Source organism: Astyanax mexicanus, chromosome 8 (assembly GCF_023375975.1).
Source record: "Astyanax mexicanus isolate ESR-SI-001 chromosome 8, AstMex3_surface, whole genome shotgun sequence".
In the NCBI taxonomy this organism is placed as follows: domain Eukaryota; kingdom Metazoa; phylum Chordata; class Actinopteri; order Characiformes; family Acestrorhamphidae; genus Astyanax; species Astyanax mexicanus.
Genome location: NC_064415.1, coordinates 29652020 through 29666922, shown reverse-complemented (window position 1 = coordinate 29666922; position 14903 = coordinate 29652020). Strand labels below are relative to the sequence as shown.

The 14903-nt window shown below is 35.5% G+C and overlaps 1 protein-coding gene across 1 annotated transcript; it reads left to right on the top strand.

Annotated features, from left to right (window-relative positions):
• The first annotated feature begins 4994 nt into the window (after positions 1 to 4994).
• Positions 4995 to 13342, top strand: LOC103044979 (interleukin-13 receptor subunit alpha-1). The gene is made up of 10 exons (XM_007255751.4): positions 4995 to 5153; positions 7914 to 8047; positions 8317 to 8497; positions 8698 to 8797; positions 8931 to 9109; positions 10081 to 10217; positions 10431 to 10575; positions 11696 to 11795; positions 11966 to 12056; positions 12445 to 13342. Exons 1-10 carry the CDS (start codon positions 5078 to 5080, stop codon positions 12526 to 12528), a joined length of 1227 nt encoding a protein of 408 aa, XP_007255813.3. The 5' UTR covers positions 4995 to 5077; the 3' UTR covers positions 12529 to 13342.
• The last annotated feature ends 1561 nt before the right edge of the window (positions 13343 to 14903 follow it).

Sequence of the window (14903 nt, the reverse complement as noted above, 5' to 3'; positions counted from 1 at the left end):
ACAAACAGGGAACCCTATTGTTTCCAAAAATAGCACTGACCTCACACTGAACTGAAGTGATCATGAAATACACCTAAAGAATAGGTTTACCTGTATTTGTCCATGCTTTATTCTTTCATTATAAGCAGCCGATAGTAAATATCCAGTGTACTAAATCACTTTCATTAGGTAGGAATATTGGCCATATTGGATCAAATTACTTAAACTCTTAGCCTGCTGACTGTCAAGGTCTTAGCAACCTGCATCCTAGAGGTGGGAATATCAAGAAAAATAAATCCACCTGGTGCTGCTCAAGTATTCTTTCACAGTAATAAGCCATGTAATGAACTATCATCAAATAATTAATTATATAAATACATTTTAAAAAATTACATCTTGAATTTTGACATTTTTGAGCAGCTCAATGTCTTGTATTATTAAGAAAAATAACAGCAATAACAGCATAACACAACTGTGTCACAACAAGTGAAAGGTGAACTGACAAAAACGGAGAAAAAACACAAAAATAGGCTGGGGTTCAAAGGGTTAAAGGACCATTAGGGATTATTTTTTCTGCAGTAAATCATAACATGATTAGAATGTATAATCAAATATGACGGAAACATGCTGAGTTTAAGCGCTGGCAGCTCTTACAGCAGAGCTTCAGGGCAGTATGTCGATGAAATCTGTTAAGTTTTATCCTCCAAATCTGCCCATCGCCATTACCCCAGTCCTATTTCCACACTCAGGGTTTGCAGGTATAGATAGCAGCATGCAAACACTATATACTACAGCCATGGAAACAAGCGAGCTGACTAAATTTCATACTGAACAGGTGATCAGTATGCTTCAGTAAGGTTGCTAACCATAGCATCATCATTTATTGCCACCGCTAGCTTAGTAGAGATGGCATTTTGAACAGTGAACCTGAACCATATATATTGACTAATCAGCTACACAGTAAGACTAGACATCACTTGCCATTGTGTGTCAATTTAGGAAGAACAGGTGGGGCAGAAAACTCTATCTGCTCTCATTTATTACTGATTGTTCCTTTAAATGTATCTCTGATACAGATGAATTTACAGTGCTATAACTTGGCTCAAATGCGTCTCAGACCACCTGCTGAAGGGGTTTGAGTGATTGTATTTGTAATTGTTTCAAAAGCATCTTGTGTGCATCTTGATTTGTACACTAAGGAGGATGTATGATATGACTGTGTAAACAGTGTCCCTGTTATTTTCTATCTTCTGACTGAAAAAAATATCTTAGCACAGCAACACATTTGTTTTTATTGCATTTTTGTAATTCGTTTTGAGATAAAGGGGGTGATAGCGAGATAAACTTAAGCCCTATCCGGACAGGATTAGTTTCTCAGGGGGATGTCTGCGTAAAATATTTCACACCCGGACTGCAACTGAAAAAACAGGAGGATCAGTGAGTTTTTTAGCTTCCTCGATCACATGACATCGCGTTCAGTAGCTCCTCCACTTCCACTCAGCAACAAAATTCATAGCACTTAGAAGCCATGGGGCACCTGGTAAAGCTAGCAGGCTTATAGCTAACCCAGCCTACCAGTCTAAAGCCCTATCCAGATGGGATTAGTTTCTCAGGGGGGTCCTGGGGTAATTTTCTCTTTTATGTGGGGTCCTCTGTGATTGAAACACACGCACAAAGTGTAATTACGGTGCGTGGTAGTAGACAAATACCTATTTTATTGAATGCAAGGTGACGAAACGCAGAGCTTTGTGTCCAGATGTGACTAAAATTACTGGAGTACCACAGAGTTCAGCGAAAAACAGTAGGTAATTCAGCCTGTAATTTTCTCAGAGGACGTCTGAGAAAAACACGTACATGGTCGTTCCGGATGGGAATAAAATCACAGAGGACCCCCCATAAAAGAGGAAATTAGCCCAGGACCCCCCTGAGAAACTAATCCCATCTGGATAGGGCTTTAGACTGGTAGGCTGGGTTAGCTATAAGCTTGCTAGCTTAATGTGTCATGTGATTGTGTAATTATGCAGTCATTGGCTGTTGTAGCTTGTAATCCGCCTGTTGCCATGAACAATCCACAGCACAGCTATGCCTGATCTATTCTGATCAGCTCGAACACACAGTGACACTCCTATGGATGTGCTGGGAATGGCTCACATTCCAGTAATAGCGTTTGGCAGTGGCTCTGTTTTCAGAAAATGGCCAGTAATTACTGGAGTAGACAGTAATTGACAAATTCCACATGAGAACAGATGGACAGCAGTCAGTTTGTGGAAATAACTATATAGCTGTAGTTAGGACATGGCGAATGGCCCCTAATGTCTTTTATTGGATTGATTATACTGCAATGTACACAGTTTTACACTCCTTACTCATAGGTAGGGATGATAAAACAATATTATTCTACAATAAGTTTATATTAAAACAGGAGCTAGGTTCCTTAAACAAGCGTGTTACATAATAGTTTTATGTGTTTTTTTTTAATAATTGAACATTAAATTCACAGAGATATCAGCAAATGTTCTATTTTCTTCTAACTAAATTCTTTTAACCAGCCTATCAACAACTTTCCTGACAAACGACACATTCTGAACACTGCACACCTTTTAGCACCAAGTTCTGTAAAATGATCTACTACAACATGGCAATCTGACTTGTAACAGTAACCTTTAAGAATAATTTAACCAGGCTAAGAATCATATACAATATAGTGTATTACGTGTACAAGTTTGAGAAATCCATGTCAAATTTAATGGCTCCAATTTTCACATTCTCACATCCTCTATAGAAGACACACTTCTGCATACTCTAAAGCATAATTACTTATTTACTTATTATACCACAGTTAGGTCTGACCTTGTACTGAGAATGAAAGGCATTCTATGAGTGCCAAATTCTCACAACATTGGCACTCCAAACACATATCTGCAAGAGCCTGTCAAACACAACATGCTACACTGGAGTCTCTGGGCAAAACTCCCTGTCAAACTATTCTGACCATCGTTTATTTTATATAGATGTGTCCCTTTTTGAAATCAGCATTTCCAGTGAGGACAGTGTCTAACCTGATGACCTAATTAATGTGTTTCATTTGTAAGTAATTAAAGAAGATTTTTTGGTCATTCTTTAGTTTCGGTAAATGAGTAAATGTTTGTGTTAATGCTATTTAACAAAGTTTCATTTATTTTTCTCCTCCATTTGTCTCATTTTTACACACAAACACACATTATGTGAAGGTCTCTTGGGCACAATACTAGACAGATGCCCCTGTGTCCCCAATGTCCTCATTTTTTAAAAAACAATATCCAGTGATACTTTCACCAATTTATATTACATGGTTCAGTTGTAACTAAGGGTGGGCGGTAAAAAATGTTTATATTACTGTATATTTTAGATTTGTGTGGTTTCACAGTTAATCACAGTATTTTTATTTATGTATTACATGATTGGGGCTTTATGAATCATTAAAGCCAATATACACAGTATGTAAAAAAAAAACATTTTAATGTCATGTATAAATCACATATGAAGGCTTTGACAGTTGCAGAATGTAAACAAGCTACAACACAGTAAAAACAGAACTTCTATGTGTTGTAACAAAAATGTATATATCAACCACTTGGGGTCAGTTTTCCACACAGTGATTAGGTCTATTCTTTGACTACACAGCATTTTGAACTGAGATTTTACATTGAAAGATAAATATAGCCTATGTTTACTTCAGGATCAAACCCTGATCCTTAAGCTTTTATAATAGTTCTATAAACTGACCTGTTTAAGTATTCAGAGATATTTCTCAAACATATTGCACAAGAAACATTTCCTACAAAAGGGTGGACACCATAAGCTTTACTCTTTACGCTAAACAATGAGTCAATATTGAAAATATTCTGAACCTTGAAAATAAAACAGTGTTAAATTAGTAATGGCATTTATATCAAAGTTTATCTCAGGGGTGGTTATCCCAAGATGACAGAATGGACAGAGAATTATCTGATACATTATGTTAAAATGCCTTGTCCCGTATACCTGCTACAGGTGTATACTTATTAACATTCTGAAAATTTAAGGGCTTTGAAATCTCCTACAGGACTCCTACAGGCAGGAGAAGCTGCCTGTCCACTCTCTACTCTCTAATTCCAGATCAGTAACAAGAATCCACCCAAATTCTGCATGTTTGAAAATAGACGTAAAAAAAAAACAAAAAAAAAAAACTTTACGAAACTAAAGGTTTGGAGGACATGAACTGTTTGTATTCAGAAAAATACTGATTTTAAAATGAAGTTTAGGAAAGAGCAAATGTTATGATTTTATTCAATATATTTTGGCATTTACTTAAGATTTACTTAAATATTTTTTGTATATTCTATTACAATTATGATTTTCAGTGATGTTCCTTGTCAAACATTAAAGCTTTTTATGTAATGCTTGAATAGAAATCCTCAAGATTTAGTGGGGTAATATCAGGCAGACAATTAAATAACCATTTAAAGCAATTGTTCAACTTAACCAGGCAGATCTGCACATATGACATTCCATTCCTCTATATTTATAATAATGTATTTATTCAGAGTTAATAAAAAAAATACTGCTTTTGTATTAAATTCAAGCAACTATGCTGTAGACACAAAGGGAACTTTATACTGATATTGATCTGTTTTGCTTATATATAGCAAATACCAGTAATAAGACAGAAAGCACAAGTTAGAGAATATTTAAAAGTTCCAGGTCTCTCTCTCTCTCTCTCTCTCTCTCTCTCTCTCTCTCTCTCTCTCTCTTTCTCTCTTCGTCTCCGTCTACAGTCTTTAGAGGGGACGGATCTACAGTGTGATCTGAGTGTTTGTTTCCTGAGAGGCCGGCCTGCTGAGATAAGATCTTTCCTCTGGCTTCACTCCTCCCACCTGTCAGAACAGTCGAGGAGTCTCGGAGCTGCTCTCAGTCAGAGAGGCGCTGCTGCGTGTTTCGGTCTCTGCTTTCACTCTGACATGCTCTAGTTGTATTGGAGTGATCTGACTGATCTAACCTGCTACGGCGCGCGGAAGGAAAACTGTGGGATTAATAAAAAAGTCTAGAGGTCACCAGGCTGAGATTAAACCCGTCCGGTATGATTTACTGCAGCTGGGAGATCGCGTTAACCATCTGCTTGTCGTTCCTGGTCGCTGGAGTGGAGAACTCGGCGGGTAAGAGGCTGTTTTTCTCAGTATAGTAGAGCTGGCTGTTTGTGGAGGGAGATGTTTGGTGAAGGAGAGCTGGCCAGGCTGAACTCTGCTGGAGCTGGACATCCTGTTGCCTTCCCGAAAGAGCCTGACGTCAGAGCGCTACTGATTTCCCCAGGTTTCCTCGATCTTCTTGTTTTCCCACCCGGACACGGGGGTCGTTCAGGGGGGTCAGAGCCAGGGTCACTGCTGTAGCTGCGCTGGTTAGATTTATATTAGTTTTTATTGAGACAGATCCAAAGCGCTTTATCAATCAACACCAGAGGAAGCTACCTAATAATGAACAGAGAAAGCCAAGCTAAAGACGACATAAAGGCTGTACAGGCTATAAAAATATAGCAAGGTAGCTAGCTGAAGAATCATTTGCCACCAGACTGTTTTATTGTTATTGCTGTCAAAACTGCATATTATATAGTTTATAGTTTTACGTTTCAGTTTCAGTATTAATTTGTTTGTGCATGCGTGCATTGAATTGATTATGGTGAGAGTTACCCTATGTAATAATTTACAGCTAGGATTTATATGTACAGCTCAGGAAAAATAGAGATCACTTCAGTGTCTGAATTAGTTTTTACTGATTTTGCTATTTATAGGTATATGTTTGAGTTAAATGAACATTGTTTTTTATTGTATAAACTACGGACAGCATTTCTCCCAAATTCCAAATAAAAATATTGTCATTTAGAGCATTTATTTGCAGAAAATGAGAAATGGCTGAAATAACAAAAAAGCTTTCAAAAAAGCTTTCAGACCTCAAATAATGCAAAGAAAACAAGTTCATATTCATTAACATTTAAGAGTTCAGAAATGAATATTTGGTAAAATAACCCCAGTTTTCATGCATATTAGCATGTTCTTCTCCACCAGTCTTACACACTGCTTTGGGTAACTTTATGTGATCATCAGTCTTCCTCTTGATTATATTCCAGAGGTTTTCAATTTGGTAAAATCAAAGAAACTCATCATTTTAAGTGGTCTCATTTTGGAGCTATATATATTTATAATTTTTTAAAGATCTTTGAAGTAGTGCACATTGTTAGTCCACTGTCTGTTTACAGTTTTTTGAACATGTCTTTTTTGAATTTGTGGCTCATGATTATACACAAAGCTTTTTATTTAATAACTTTTATTTTAAAAAAAGAATAAAAATTGTTTAAATTACATATTTGTGCAGATATATCATGACGGACAACATACGTTTATGTTATTATGTTTAAGTTGAATATTTTAGACATTACAGCTATACAGGAACACAATATTATTTGGTAAAAAATGTTAAACAAACCCTAATAGGTTTTATGTTTTGGATTTTTTTAAGGAGCACATTTAGCTTTAAAGATAGATTTGCACACTTGTGGCATTTTCTCAGTGTCTTCATAAAGGTAGAGTCACCTGGAATCGTTTTTTAGCGTATTGACTGTGTTCCTGGAGGTGCTAAACTATAGGTTGCTGCTTTGGGTTTAGGTCAGGGATTTGTGGGGGTCAAGCACTTTTTGTTTAGTATATAATTTCTTAATTGTGTCTTTATTATTAATCTGCAATGTAGAAAATAATTTAAATGAAGTAAAATATTGATTAAAATAAGAAGGGATTTAAGACACGGCATACGTCTCACCTTACTTCATAATGATCTGTATTAGTCCACATGAGTCACTCACAGCTTTAGTTTTTGCAATTTCTGGATGTGAAGTGTTCCTAACTTCTCCTTTTAAATCGCACAATTTAAAAGTCTAATAATAATTCAAATATGAGCCTACTTTTTATTTATCCACATTTTAGATAAATTACAGTTATTACAGTAATTCACTGGGAGATTTTAGTTATATGAACAAACATTTTTTATACGGTCATCTTTAAAATATTTTATATATTTTTGATTGTCACTAGTGACAAAGGCTTCACAAATGGAATACAGAAGGGTACAAAACCGTCTTTGGGGAAATAGCATATATGGACCTTTTTATGTTCATTTTCATTAGTATTTTTGTGATCAATTTATCATGTTATGTTAAAATATCCGGGCATTTACTGTTAAAAGATAGAGAATATATATTGTGGCTATGGACTTTTACTTTTTATTTATCATTTGAATGAAGAAACACTTTACACTGTGTAATATTGTATTTAACCAAATTTCATGATGAACAGACAAATAGAGATTTCTCCAAATTTACATATAAAAATATGTTAACCTGAACTTACAGTAAAAACGTTTCCTTACTCTTGCACAGCTGCCATTTCGGGAATATGTTTTTCTTTTTGAATAGCAATGATATGAAACACCAGAAGCAGTAACACCTGAAGTGATAAACAGCCTGAAAAGTGCTGAATTGGGCTTGGCCATATACACTTCTCTAGTGATATGTTTTTATAGGTTTAATCAGTCCGTAATTTCTAAAAGCAAAACAGATTCTAATAGAAATATTTTGTTTTGTGAGCATAAGCAGTATCCAGGCAGATGCTTCTTTTCTCAAGTTAATGTCTGACATCTGTTATCTTAAGTAGCAGTTGATTTCTTTTACAAGATGTTTAAATTAATGACTGTTTAACAAACTGAACATAATCATACTGATATATTTTAGCACAAACTATCCACCAGGGGTTCCCAAGTCCAATTATTATAACCTCATAATAAATAAACAATATTGCATCTCTCTTATTAATGCTTTGTAGATTCACAATCTTTCAGAAAGTCCAACACATTCCTTTCTCTCTTTTTTGAAGATGAATTGCCAGAACCAGATAATGTGACTCTGTCATGGAACCCTGAGCGTTTCTCAGTAATTGCTCAGTGGAGTAAGCCAACAGGTTTGGATGCTGACTGTAAAGTGGACTACAATGTTGTGTTATGTTTAGAGGTGAGTCACCTTTCAGAATCAGTAGACTTTTTTTTCAAGATACATTCTATTATTAAGGAAATGACTAGAAAGAAACCAGAACAAAAGACAAAAAGAACAGTGAACATTCACAACTAATTGTTGCAAACAACTGCTATTCTGCTTGAGCTGTGTTTTTAAAGAAGCACCATCAGTGTGTGTAGACAGTATGCTCTCCAGTAGTAAGGTTGTGTGCTTTATGTCAGGATGAAGGTTAGGGTCTTAATATTGATTTCTTACTCCCAAAACAGAAATGCCCCCCCACTGGCCCTGAAGCCGAGTGTTTCGACAATCGGCGAACACCACATTTGAACCACACATGGAATGTTTCTACTGAGAAGGAAATATGCGTCAACATAAGGACAAAACCAGTAAAGTGTGGCCACAAGAAACCCAGCAAACCTGTACAGAAGGGCATCTCTCCACCTCTGGGTAAGCCCCACATTTAGTCTTCAAAATATTTTTTTAAAGACTACAAAAAGTCCAACACATTTTATTACATGTAAATGTTATAACTATTTAAATGTAAGCACTTTAAGCAATACTATTAAACATTTTATAATAAGTGTTAATATAATTATTTCCTGCTTGTGAAGCATCTAGACTTGACTGAATCCTCCTGTGTGTTTCAGCTTTAGTGAAGAACTTTACATGTGTGTATTACTCTCATATGAAGATGAACTGTACCTGGAGTTTAATCAGTGAGACCTCAGATCTCCAGCTCTTTTACAGGTGAGAACTGGTATATATATATATGTGTATATGTTTATATGTGTGTGTGTGTTTGTGTGTGTGTACTTACAAGTGATGTATGGGCTGTAATTGTTCATGCATTATACTGACAAATGTTTCACTCATTTATTAGAAATGCAGAGAATGATAGTCTGAAGCCATGTACCTATAAACTCACCTATGGTGACATGAAAACAGGATGCCACCTAGATGACATAGACTTCCATGCTGACGTCCAGTTCTTCATTTTCAGTGGATCTACAAAGAGTTCCCAAATTCAAAACCTCTTTATAATAGAGCCACGTAATTCAGGTAGGCATTTTCTTACCCCCTAATTTTTTTTTTTTGCCAAGTGTCACACTGTATGCCACACAAAAATGTAAATGTATGGCAAGTGTTACATGTTGAAATACACTTTGAAATGTTACATGTTGAAATACACTTTCTTAACCCTTTAATGTCCTCACCAATACAAAAAGGGAACAGAATAATTTTATTTTTTTATTTTTGTATTAGAACAAGACCACAATTTTGTAAAATATACACATTTATAAAATAAAAGAGATGACAATTTGTGGAAAAAACAGAACACAAACCACAAATACAACACTATAATAATAATAATAATAATATAAATAATAAAGTGTCTGAAGTACAAAGTTACATAATGTCATCAAAACCTCTGAAACTACCTCATATTAGAAAAAGTTGGTACAGTATGGAAAAATGGCAATTTAAAAAAGCACAGTGTTTCTTACATTTTATTTGACTTGAACACTGTTTTATATGGACAACTTAATTTAATTTGTTAATATACATTTTTAAAAGGATACCAAGCGATCCAAGTGTTTCAGGTGTTCTTTTTTCCCATTTTATTACAACCTCTTCTGTTTGAAATCATCATTATTACTTTTTACCTTATTAATAGTCGTCATTTTTTCTTTCCAAACTTTCTCTGGAAAGTGTTTCACGTCTGAAATGCATAAATGGATGTATATTAACCAAAAAAAATAGACAGATAGAACATGAAATATCTTGGGTTCATACTGTCTGCAATTACATAAAAGTCAAAGTACATATACGAGACACAGTACATATTGTGTTTAAACAATAAGTCTTAAGATTAAAAACAAAAAGGTATATTACTGAAAGTGAATGGTAGAGATGGCACAATCAGGTTGAGTTAAATTCAGCATCTTTATAAGAAATTATTATAAAGAAACAGATAATTCAGCATAATTTAGACAAATAATTTGTGTTATTCGCTGTTCTCTCTGTTTTAGTAAAATCAGAACCACCAAAACTTGACATCAAAAGGGAAGGTGAACGTATATTTCTTAATTGCAGCACTCCAGATTTCAGATTTCCCTCCAGAAACAATTGCTGGAAATACAAGTTTACTTACAGCAAATGCGATGAGGTGAGACATTTATTCTGTATGTTCTAGCTTTATTGTTCTGTGTGCTACAGTGTACTGAATATTAGTGCTGTGTAGCTGTCAAAAGTATTAATTTAAAGGGCAAAATCTTATCACTTAAACGTAATTAGAAATAATATTGACAAATAGCATTAAATTTCATTTGAATTATGTTGAATATGTTTATAGTGATTCTTGTGGTATGTTGTTTTACAGAAAGAACAAATATTTGAAACAGAAGAAAATGTTTTTTCTTTGGAATATAACCCAGCCTGCAAGTACATGTTTCAAGCACAGACTGTATTCTCTGAGTACTGTGGGACAACGAGAGAAAGCGAGATGAGCGAACCTGTGTTTTTTGGTATGTTATTAACTTTCTGGACTTTGATAACACTCTAAACCCTTTAACACTCTACATTGTCATCTAATATATTGTTGTTAAACTTAACTAAACTACACCCTTTGACTAAGCACTAAGCTAAAGTTCTTATTAAATTGTGCTGTTCCTACATGGTCCAGTAGTTCCAATCTTCTGTTGTACAGCTCTGTCTAATTAGCTTGCTTGTTCAAACAGTCATGATTTCAAAGAATGTTACTTAAATTAGAAGTTAACAGTCACAGATATAATCCTGTGTATAAAACTTTGGTTCTATCTTACACTATGCACAAGGTGTGTTGCTATCTCACACCCTGTCAACAGTCGATTTTTTACCTTGCACCTGCACCATTAAAATAGCACCAGAGTTAGGAATATATCTATGCTGATGGGTGTGGTGGTCTGGAAGTGAGGTGTGTTCAGGTAAATATCTGCTGTATTGATATCTTAGCAGTGGAAAACACAGGTGGCCCCACTGACTGATTTAAAACCTGACAACAGTTAACCGCCAGGCATCCATATCTATCTGCACATGTTACACACACACACACACACACGGAAGCCCTGCAAGGCACAAACCCAACATATACATCAGCAATGAACAGAATACACAATAAAATAATATTGCTATTACTGTAAAATGACCTGGTTGCACACCTTTACATTGTAAAGGCACAGGTCAGTTTCCTCTGCTAAGAAGCGCTGCACCATTAAAATACCAATCCACCAGAGCACACCTGGCTCTTAAAGGGAATGGCAAGTGACACGTTGGTTGCTTTATTTCACATTACGCGCAATACATGATTAATTAAGAGAACTAGTACATGCATTTTGCACATTTCGAGCTGAGCAAGACATACCTTTTTATTAAATAAATAAATAAATAAATAAATAAGATAAAAATACTGTAATATACCAGGAACCAGATTAGATCCAGCTCTGTGCTCTAGACATTTGGTTCTAAAGCATCCTATTATTCTTTTGTTGCTGCAATATAGTGCCTTTTATGCTTATTGTTTCATCACCTCCAAACTCATTTTGCTTCATGATTAGTGAAATTATTAATTTTCCTATTAAAAGCGTATTTTACACCCTTTTTTTGTAGGTGAGAGCACTAATCCAAATGGGCTGTTTATGGTGGCTGTGATAGTCACTCCTATAATAGTGTCATGCTGTCTCATTGTGGCTCTGGTGCTATTTAGAAGGTAAAGTTCAATATTATTATTTTATCTATATATTTTATACTTGTGTGTCAGTAGGTTAGTGTTAAAGGATTGTTAAAAAGCATTAACATGTGTCATGGTTATGACTGTATTTAATGAAATCATGCTATTATGTTATATATTATATAATATCTTGTTCTTTTTCCCCGCAGATATAAGGAAATAATTCTTCCAAATATTCCTGAACCATCATTATTATTCAAGGATATGTTTAACAGTACAAATGATGGAGGACAGTCAAAGGTAAGTTTTGACACTTACATAGGGTCTTCATTGCATATGATCCTTGCAAGATGTACTCACTTTGTTCAGTAATAAAGTGTCCGAGGCTACATTCACACAGCAGGGTTTCACAACAGATTTTCTTAACAAATTATGTTTTTAGGCTGTTTATATATTTTTATGTGATGTATATCCATCATTCTAAGGTTGGAAGTTATCAGTCTCTAAGTGTGCTTTACTGTCCAATACTTTTATATCAGCACAAGTTGGTAGCAAACATGGTAGCATTTTGGGTGATGGTTAAGACATATGTAGCTGATGAAATTAGACCTGACTAAACCATTGAGAAAAATAGGGAACAAAAAAAAAAATATGTACTGACGTTGCTGTTGTGTCTGCTGCTCCACAGAGCCTGTATGTGCCTATAACCGAGGTTGTGGAGAGGGATGTTAGACTGGAGCCAAGTTCTACATCCTTACACCCCAAATCATAACACAAATCTGCAATTCACAGATTGTCGGCTAAATACTGTGCCTAGTAATGGATAAACAGCGACTCGGTCTTAAGAGCATATTCAGGAGGAAACTCAGTCTAAGGCCAGTAAATAAGACTCTGTGCTCACTCCTATAGGGCATTTGTTATTTGTACTGCTACTAGTGACAACCTTTCTTCTTGCATGGTGAAGAACTTTGAATTCATTCCTTGCAAGTCTGTTATACGGAAACTTGGGACTAAAATTCATTGTTGTTGGAGTACATGTGTGAATAATTACCTCAAGGTTTAATCTGTTTTGTGTCCCAGTGGTATGCTCACAACGTCTTATAGCAGACGTTCTTAACCTGGAGGTGGTGAGCCCCAAAGGGGTCCAGACATAGTCCCTGGGGGGTTGTGAGTGTGATGCTAATTGAGGGCATTTTCTTCACAAATTGTGCAGAGATTTAGAAATGAGGGGAGGGTGTTAGGGGTACTCGAAAAAAACATCAAACACCAAATCCTGTACAAGGTAACAATGCTGTAAATCACATCTTTGCATATTTATTATTAACTGTACTTTTTATACAAAAATCAATGGAAAAGCTTCACTTGTATAAAATTGTATATATCATGTAAATATGTTTTTAAGAGAAAAGGACACTAAAAATAGACACCTACTTTTCCATGCCTATTCTGTATCTAAATGATAACTATTATAAAATGCATACTGTGTAATTGTACTGTGATCACTTGTAAATATTACAACATTACAGCACAAATGCAATGGTCTTCAAATGTATTGTTTCTTGTAAATAAAGTAACTATCCTGAAAACGTAGTGTGTGCCTGCTTCAGTCAAACATATATGACCGCCTGTTTCATTCAAAAGAAAGAGAATTTCTAAACTAAAGCTAACCATACACTAAACAACTTTTAAATAGGCTCTGGAAATATTTTTATTAGACTAAAAACTGACACTTTCTCGATTCTTAAGTCAGAGACTAGTCATTGTTCACGTAACTATTTGCTTGAGCCAAGTTTCAAGACTTACAATATTAAACAGGGTTAATTTTATCACAACTTGACTCTAGCAAGACTCACATAATTTTATCCCGAAACTGGAAATCTGTCTGCAACAGTGAAAACGCTTGAAAATTGTTTGGTGTAAGGTCGGCATAAGCATAGACTAGCCTAGCTTAAAACTTTTGGTTCCAGGTACCAACCCCTATATAATTTTGTATTTGAGCTGCTCAAGCACACCTGGCTCAACTCACCTGTTAATTTCCAGGTTAAGTTGATCTGTTACAGCAGGGAAATCAGAAAATTACTTAGAACTTCTGCCCCTCTCATCTGAAAGTTACACAACTTATGGGTGTAATTTTCTGGCGTTACACCCATAAGTCTCTTCTATTTGCATGCCTCCATCTATCAATCTTTTCATCCATCAATTCTAAAGTGCATAAACCTATGCCTACATTTCCTTGTGCTTGCAGCTGTACATTGCCTAACTTGTTTGGTTGGCATGTATAGCCCCGCACTGCCATCTGTGGTTGGATACTGCATAATACAACAGACATACTGCAATCAATTGCAATTTTTTATAATTTTATTTATACTGATGAGCTAAACAATAATTAGCATATATTTAATAGGCTGTTGCTTAATACAGCTTCTGCCCACTGAGGCATGGATACATTCTAAAATACTTCTAAATGTGGTGTCTGGTACAAGGTGGTGCAAATTAAACATGTCCTTCCAGCACTAGATGCCATGCTAGATCGGATTGAGATCTGGGAAATTTGTAGGTCAAGGCAACATCTTAAATTTCTTTCAAAGCATGTGTAAAGTGTAGCAGGATGCATTATCCTACTGGTAAAGGTCTCCACAATGATTGCCAGATAGGTGTTACATGTCAAGCTAACACCTATATCAGTGCTTGGACCCAGAGTTTCCCCAACAGAACTTTGTGCAACATATGACACACCCACCACTGACTACAGGTATGTAACTGGATGTGCATTCTAAAAATGTTCATTTGTCTAGTCTAATGCTCATGCGGTTTAGGATCACAGCTATGCATCTTCATATAGACAAAATCATAGTGCACATTCCTCTATAGCCATCAGTCTGGGAGCACAGACCACACTGCACGTTTAAATAAAACATGGGAGGGAACCCTGAGAATTTTGCAGTGCAGTATTGGGTGCAAAAGTATGTTGGAAAGAGATACTTCTTCTTTTTCTAAGGTGGATGAAGGTGTGGCACATGTGGAAGGGTGTCTAATGAATGAAAAGACGGATTTCAGGTTTGGTCCTTCTCCCGCAAGAAAGTTATATCAAATCCATATTGAGAAACTCAATGATGAGTGCAGTATCCGTTCTCTATAATGCTTAAC

Excerpts from the sequence above, each read along its gene's own strand:
- LOC103044979 (XM_007255751.4), top strand. The coding sequence starts at position 5,078 with ATGATTTACTGCAGCTGGGAGATCGCGTTAACCATCTGCTTGTCGTTC. Across the intron at positions 8,798-8,930 it reads GATCTCCAGCTCTTTTACAG|AAATGCAGAGAATGATAGTC; the intron begins GTGAGAACTGGT and ends CTCATTTATTAG. Across the intron at positions 11,796-11,965 it reads GCTCTGGTGCTATTTAGAAG|ATATAAGGAAATAATTCTTC; the intron begins GTAAAGTTCAAT and ends TTTTCCCCGCAG.